At 46.0% G+C, this 8,414-nt stretch overlaps 1 protein-coding gene across 1 annotated transcript; it reads left to right on the forward strand.

The window, feature by feature from the left end:
- Positions 1-6,191: 6,191 nt before the first annotated feature.
- LOC123440120 (basic endochitinase A-like) lies at positions 6,192-7,480 on the forward strand. Its single transcript, XM_045116698.1, has one exon. The coding sequence runs from the start codon at positions 6,345-6,347 to the stop codon at positions 7,305-7,307; it is 963 nt and encodes a 320-aa protein (XP_044972633.1). The 5' UTR covers positions 6,192-6,344; the 3' UTR covers positions 7,308-7,480.
- The last annotated feature ends 934 nt before the right edge of the window (positions 7,481-8,414 follow it).

Raw genomic sequence — 8,414 nt, forward strand, 5'->3', positions numbered from 1 at the left:
AGGCCAGAGCGCCTCCCCTCACACCAGGCAAACCCTTGGGACGTGGTGAAACCCTTGGTGTACTTCCAGACTCCTCCGGAAGTTTCCAAAACCTTTTAGAAGCTTCCCGATACAATACCGGAAAAACCAAAAACTTTTTTGGTAGTCAAAATATGACTTCCCATATATAAATCTTTACCTCCGGACCATTTTGGAGCTCCTCGTGATGTCCTGGGCCTCATTAGGGACTCCAAATAACATTTGGTCACCAACATACATAACCCAATAAAATATATCGTCAACGAATGTTAAGTGAACGAACCCTACGGGTTCGAGAATCATGTGGACATGACCGAGACACCTTACGGTCGATAACCAATAGCGGGACCTGGATGCACATATTGGTTCCCACATATTCCACGAAGATCTTTAGTTGTCGAACCACGATGCTAAGGATTCAATCAATATCTCCATACCTAGTTCAATCTCGTTACCGGCAAGTCTCATTACTCGTTCAGTAATACAAGATCCCGTGACTAACTCACTAGTCACATTGCTTGCAAGCTTCTTGTGATGTTGTATTACCATGATGGCCTAGAGATACCTCACCGTCAAACGGAGTGAGAAATCCTAGTGTCGATCCATGACAACCCAACATACGCCCTTGGAGATACATGTAGAGTACCTTTATGATCACCTAGTTACGAAGTGACTTTTGATACACACAAGGCATTCTTCCGGTGTCAGGGAGTTGCATGATCTCATGGTCTTAGGAACAAATACTTGACATGAAGAAAGCAGTAACAATAAACTTAGTGATAGGGTCAAATAGTATGCTTACGATTTGGGTCTTGTCCATCACATCATTCTTCAAATGAAGTGACCTCGTTATCAAATGACAACTCATGTATATGGTTAGGAAACCTTGACCATCTTTGATCAATGAGCTAGTCCAGTAGAGAATCACTAGAGACACGGTGTTGTCTATGTATCCACACATGTATCCAAGTTTCCGATCAATACAATTCTAGCATGGATAATAGACATTTATCAGGAATAGGAAAATATGATAATAGCCAATTTGTTATTGCCTCTAGGGCATATTTCCAACACCTAGATGGAAGGCATAGAAAATGTCAAAGAGTGGAACGTTGTTGTTCGTGCAGTCGGTCTTGTGTGCGATTCCTTTGCATGCCATGCTAGCCCTTGACCTACCACAGAAGACCATTGCAGCCATGAACATAATATGCCGAGGATTCCTGTGGTGCGCGGAGGCATAAGCTAGTAGGGCCATTGTGCGATGGCATGGGAGCAAGTGTGCACCCCAAAGTGGGCTGGAGGGCTGGGCTTGCCGAACCTTAAATGGCTAAACATTGCAATGCAGGCCCGGTGGACATGGTTGCAGTAATCGGACCACTCAAGGCCTTGGGCAGAATTTCAAATAAAGGTTTCGGAAACAACAACGTAAATTTGTCGAGCGGCCATTAGCTTGATGATTGGAAATGGGCATGGCACACTCTTGTGCGAAGACAAGTGGATCAATGACGAGAGGGTGCACGATATTTATCCCACCGTGTGTGCTCGAGTTAGGAAACAGACAACACTCACTCGCACGGTGGCCCAGGCCATGCAGGAAGCTGCGTGGGCCAGGGATGTTGCGCCAAAGGAAACGACAGACATGTTGAACGAATATTTGGCAATATATGGGTGAGGACTACGAGAATGGAGCTGGACCATAATGAGCGGGACTCGGTTAATTACTCGGTCCTAGGAAATGAATGGAGAGTACTCGGATAAGTGTGCATACGAAGCCAAATTCTAGGGGAGACAGGTAGTTCCCACGACAGAGTTCACTTGGCAATCTAAGGCGCCACTAAAATGTATGTTCTTCGCGTGGCTTGCCATACAAAATAGACGTTGAACGCCCGACCACCTACCGAGACGTGGTTTGGATCACCAGGATAGATGCCCCCTTTGCGACCAAGAGGAGGAGACCATAGCGAAGGAGGTGTTGACCGCCATCCTGCACTCTTTGGGGAAACGCTGATGGATTTCAATGGCTGGGCAAGGGATATGGGACTGGTGCATGGACAAGGAAGCAACTGGACAACGCAAGAAAGCGGTCCGAGCACTACTCATACTAGTCATGGGGGAGCTATGAAAACATCGCAAATGATATAGTGTTTGACGGAGCTACACCACCAAAGAATCACATCATCCTCAAGATAGGGAAGGAGGGACGAGCGTCGAAGGAAGCGGTTTTGCTCAAAGGAACCACGGAGGGCATCTTTCTAACCGTGGAAGTGTGGGCTAGAGTAACAAGTTAGGCATATATAGGGTGCACGTGGAGTTGATGTGCATGTAAATTGTAACAATAACATGGAGGGACTCTTTTTATCCCATCCTCTTCGCGCATTCGAAAAAAGGATTTTTAATTAGATATTTTATTTAAGACATAAACCATTTTTAAGTCCAAAAAACCAAAAAGATTATGTTGATGTCATATGTTTGATGTGGGAATATGGATGGTTATGAAGGCATATAGACCATGTTGCCTCATGTCACACGTGTGGGCATTATCATTTAGGAAATAAAATGTACTCCCTCTGTTTCGAAATATAAACTTTTTTAAGAGATTCCACTACAAACTACATACGAATGTATATAGACATACTTTAAACTATAGATTTATTCATTTTGCTTCGTATTTACTTTCTTTATATCTAAATACCTGTAGCTGGGGCAAACTAGACTAGTTCTCATCAACTACAAGTATTTAGTTAAAGAAGGAATAATTCACAATGAAATGTCTCAAAAAACTTATATTTAAACTAGACTAAGGAGGGCAGCAAATCGAACATCAACGCCCACAAAAAAAATTGTGTTCTACTCGAGATTAGATCTACGCATGAACCAAGCCCATGATGCCACTGTTGGGGAACGTTGCATGGGAAACAAAAAATTTCCTACGCACACGAAGACCTATCATGGTGATGTTCATCTACGAGAGGGAGATTGGATCCACATACCCTTGTAGATCGCTAAGCGGGAAGCGTTAAGAAACGTGGTTAATGTAGTGGTATAGCTTCGTGATTCAAATCACGGTCGTCCCACGATCCGTTCTGATCTAGCGCAAACGGACGACACCTCCGTGTTCAGCACACGTACAGCTCGATGACGATCTCCCCCTTCTTGATCTATCAAGAGAGATGGGGAAGTAGATGAGTTCTTCGACAGCATGAAGGCGCACCGGTGGTGGTGATGATCTACTCCTGCAGGACTCCGCCCGAGCTCTGTAGAAATCCGATCTAGAGGAAGAACTACGTGGTATAGGTTTGAGTTGCACGTGGCAAAGTTGTGTCTCAAAAGCCCTAAAACCACCAATATATATAGGAGGAGGGGAGGGGCTAGCCTTGGGGCTGCGTCGGACGAAGGAGAGGAGGTGGACTCCCACCCCAATTCGGTTTTGGGGAAGGAGTCCACTCCTTCCTTCCCAGCTCCCTCTTTCCTTGTTTTTTTCCTTTCCTTTGGTTTTTTCTCCTTGTGGCGCCATAGCCCACTTGGGCTGGCCTCACCAGCCCACTAAGGGCTGGTGCGCCTCCCTAGTGCTACTGGGCTCACTCCCGGGTGGGTGGGCCCTTCCCGGTGAATACCCGAAACCTATTCGTCACTCCCGGTACACTGCCGGTAATGCCCGAAATCTTTCCGGTGACCAAATGAAACCGTCCTATATATCAATCTTCGTTTCCGGACCATTCCGGAAACCCTCGTGACGTCTGTGATCTCATCCGGGACTCCGAACAACCTTCGGTCACCAACACATATAACTCAACTATACTAAAACATCATCGAACCTTAAGTGTGCAGACCCTGCGGGTTCGAGAACTATGTAGACATGACCCGAGACACTCCTCGGTCAATATCCAATAGCGGGACCTGGATGTCCTTATTGGATCCTACATATTCTACGAAGATCTTATCGGTTGAACCTTTGTGCCAAGGATTCGTATAATCCCGTATAACATTCCCTTTATCCTTCAGTATGTTACTTGCCCGAGATTTGATTGTCGGTATCTCTATACCTATTTCAATCTCGTTACCGGCAAGTCTCTTTACTCGTTTCGTAATACAAGATACCGTGACTTACACTTGAGTCACATTGCTTGCAAGGCTTATTTGTGATGTTGTATTACCGAGTGGGCCCCGAGATACCTTTCCTTCACACGGAGTGACAAATCCCAGTCTTGATCCATGCTAACTCAACGGACACCTTCGGAGATACCTGTAGAGCACCTTTATAGTCACCCAGTAATGTTGTGACGTTTGATACACATAAGGCATTCCTTCGGTGTCAGTGAGTTACATGATCTCATGGTCATAGGAATGAATACTTGACACGCAGAAAACAATAGCAACAAAATGACACGATCACATGCTACGTTCATAGTTTGGGTCTAGTCCATCACATGATTCTCCTAATGATGTGATCCAGTTATCAAGTGACAACACTTGCATATGGTCAGAAAACCTTAACAATCCTTGATCAACTGGCTAGCCAACTCGAGGCTTACTAGGGACATTGTTTTGTCTATATATCCACACATGTATCTATGCTTTCATTCAATACAATTATAGCATGGATAATAAACGATTATCTTGGAACAGGAAATATAATAAAACTATTTTATCATTGCCTCTAGGGCATATTTCCAACAAAATGCAGATTCTTCGCGTGGCTTGCCATACAAAATAGATGTTGGACGCCCGACCACCTACCGAGACGTGGTTTGGATCACCAGGATAAATGCCCCCTTTGCGACCAACAGGAGGAAACCATAGAGCATATTTTGCTTCATTGCGTGTTTGCGAAGGAGGGGTGGGCTGCCATCCTGCACTCTTTGGGAAAACAGTGATGGATGCCAATGGTCGGGCAAGGGATATCGGACTAGTGCATGGACAAAGGAGCAACTGGAAAACGTAAGAAAGCGTATTGAGCACTACTCAGACTAGTCAGGTGGGAGCTATGAAAACATCGCAATGATACAGTGTTTGACGGAGCTACACCATCAAAGAATCACATCATCCTCAAGATAGGGAAGGAGGGACGAGCGTCGAAGGAAGCGGGTTTGCTCAAAGGAAGCACGGAGGGCATCTTTCTAGCCGTGGAAGTGTGGGCTAGAGTAACAAGTTAGGTATATATAGGGTGGACGTGGAGTTGGTGTGCATGTAAATTGTAACAATAACGTGGAGGGATTCTTTTTTTCCCAACCTCTTCGCGTATTCGAAAAAAGGATTTTTAATTAGATTTTTTATATAAGAGATAAACCATTTTTAAGTCCAAAAAATCAAAAAGATTACGCTGATGTCATATGTTTGATGTTACAAGACGGATGGTTATGGAGGCGTATGGACCATGTTGTCTCGTGTCATACGTGTGAGCGTTATCATTTAGGAAATAGTATGTACTCCCTCTGTTTCTAAATATAAACTTTTTTAAAAGATTCCACTACGAACTCCGTACGAATGTATATAGACATAATTTAGAGTATATGTATTTATTCATTTTGCTTCGTATTTACTCCCTTTGTATCTAAATACTTGTAGCTGGGGTAAACTAGACTAGTTCTCATCAACTATAAGTATTTTATTACAAAAGAAATAATTCACAATGAAATGTATTAAAAAACTTATATTTAAAAAGGGAGGGAGGATCCAGCATAGTTTGCCTGGTTGGCAAGGCGTCGGCAACAGAAAGAAACGAGTAAAAGAGAATGGAATTCCATGCATACCCGTCTGAAGAAAGACTGGAATTCCATGCACGCAAGCGACATCACTGAGAAAATTCCACGTCCATCCATCTATTAATGCGGCGATCACGGTTTGGTCGCACATCAAAGCTGAGCTGGTGCACGTATGCTCTCATGCATGCTTGCATGCGCGTAGGAAGCGGGGAGAAAAATCTGGCCAACAGAGCAGCCGAAGTTGACTTGAGAGGATCCCATTTTTTCCAGCCCGATCAACGTCCGGTGCACCGGCATGTGCACCAGCATTCCATGTTTCTACTCATCTGTAGGTAGCTTAGCTAGGTCCCCTCAATTTGCAGATATCGGCGCATGCATACACGCAGTGGGAGTCTGGGAATGGATCGCTCACGAGATCTGCCAAACTGGCTAAACTATTAGATCGATCATGGGCTCATGGAAAATTGGACGCGTCTGCTGAGGCCAAGGCCGAGCTGTGGCATGCTGATGCTGGCTATATAAAGACGTGCACTACACCAGCTTCTGGCACACTCAAACACACACACACCACTACACGAGCAGTGTGACACTAGCTAGTAAGTAGTAACTACAGCAGCAGCCGTGATGAGAGGACTTGTGGTGGTGGCCATGCTGGCCGCGGCCTTCGCCGTATCTGTACACGCCGAGCAGTGCGGCTCGCAGGCCGGCGGGGCGACGTGCCCCAACTGCCTCTGCTGCAGCAGGTTCGGCTTCTGCGGCTCCACCTCCGACTACTGCGGCACCGGCTGCCAAAGCCAGTGCAACGGCTGCGGCGGCGGCGGCACCCCGGTACCGGTACCGCCCCCCTCCGGCGGCGGCGTGTCCTCCATTATCTCGCAGTCGCTCTTCGACCAGATGCTGCTGCACCGCAACGATGCGGCGTGCCAGGCCAAGGGGTTCTACAACTACGGCGCCTTCGTCGCCGCCGCCAACTCGTTCCCGGGCTTCGCGACCACGGGTGGCACCGACGTCAGGAAGCGCGAGGTGGCCGCGTTCCTCGCACAGACCTCCCACGAGACCACCGGCGGGTGGCCGACGGCGCCCGACGGCCCCTACTCCTGGGGCTACTGCTTCAACCAGGAGCGCGGCGCCACCTCCGACTACTGCACGCCGAGCTCGCAGTGGCCGTGCGCGCCGGGCAAGAAGTACTTCGGGCGCGGGCCCATCCAGATCTCCCACAACTACAACTACGGGCCGGCAGGGCGGGCCATCGGCGCCGACCTGCTCAACAACCCGGACCTCGTGGCGACGGACGCGACCGTGTCCTTCAAGACGGCGTTGTGGTTCTGGATGACGCCGCAGTCACCCAAACCTTCGAGCCACGACGTGATCACCGGCCGGTGGAGCCCCTCGGGCACCGACCAGGCGGCAGGGAGGGTTCCTGGGTACGGCGTGATCACCAACATCATCAACGGTGGGCTCGAGTGCGGGCGCGGGCAGGACGCCCGCGTAGCCGACCGGATCGGGTTCTACAAGCGCTACTGCGATCTCCTCGGCGTCAGCTACGGAGACAACCTGGACTGCTACAACCAGAGGCCGTTCGCATAGTCAATCGACTATATGAAGGCACAAGACAGCAGGCAATAAAATCTCTAAATATTGTAACTATGGCGTTGCGATAGACTTCGCCTAGTACAAGCCAATATAAATAATGATGCGATCCATCACAAGATGCGCATGTAGTCGATTAATAATGCAATATACGATATGTTCCTATCGCAGATGCACATCTTATGTTCATCATATCTTCTACTCCCTCTGTTTCTAAATATAATTTTTTTAAAATATTATAATTGAAATTACATGCAACTTCGATGACGTACGGATAGAAGTTATCCGTACTTTATTAGTAGGTAAAGATTCGGTCGCCTGAAAAAACAATTAGGATCAGTCGGTTTTTGTTTTCCAAACTATGCAAACACATACTCGCTCCGTTTCTAAATATAAATCTTTGTAGAGATTTTACTAGAGGACTACATACGAAGAAAAATAAGTGAATCTACACTGTAAAATATGTCTATATACATCCGTATGTAGTCTCCTAGTGAAACCTCTAAAAAACTTATATTTAGGAACGGAGGGAGTAGTTAGCAGACATATATTGGTCTGAAAATCTTTTAAGCTTTAGCTATACTAGGAAAAAGGCCCGTGTGTTACATCGGAAGGATAAAACCCTCTCATGCCTCTAGCTTAGTTAATTGAATTTTTTAAATGACCTAATATCGAATAATACATACAAACGATTTGAATAAACATTAGTCGAAACCCTTGATTTTGTAAACATGTTTTTATCATATAAAAAATATGCCCGTGCATTGCAACGAAAGAGGAAAAATATCTTGCAACGTAACAATTCTAGCACCAGGTTACACAAATATGCTTGTGCGTAGCAAGGGGAAACATAAATATTTCTTTACCTTTAAAAACTAAAAAATTCAAATGTTTAAACATTTTATTAAAGTTGGAAAATTATTTAAAATTACATTTTGGAACACGAGTTTTTGAAAAAATAAATTCTCTAGGCGCTGGACCAAAACAGACGCATATATGGACTGCACACTTTACTTTGGGATCTAAAACATGGTTGCATGCTTATGCCTATGAGCATCGAACATGTGTCTATATACCGCTGCATGTCGAATACCAATGATTCGG

Source organism: Hordeum vulgare, chromosome 3H (assembly GCF_904849725.1).
Source record: "Hordeum vulgare subsp. vulgare chromosome 3H, MorexV3_pseudomolecules_assembly, whole genome shotgun sequence".
Classification (NCBI taxonomy): Eukaryota; Viridiplantae; Streptophyta; class Magnoliopsida; order Poales; family Poaceae; genus Hordeum; species Hordeum vulgare.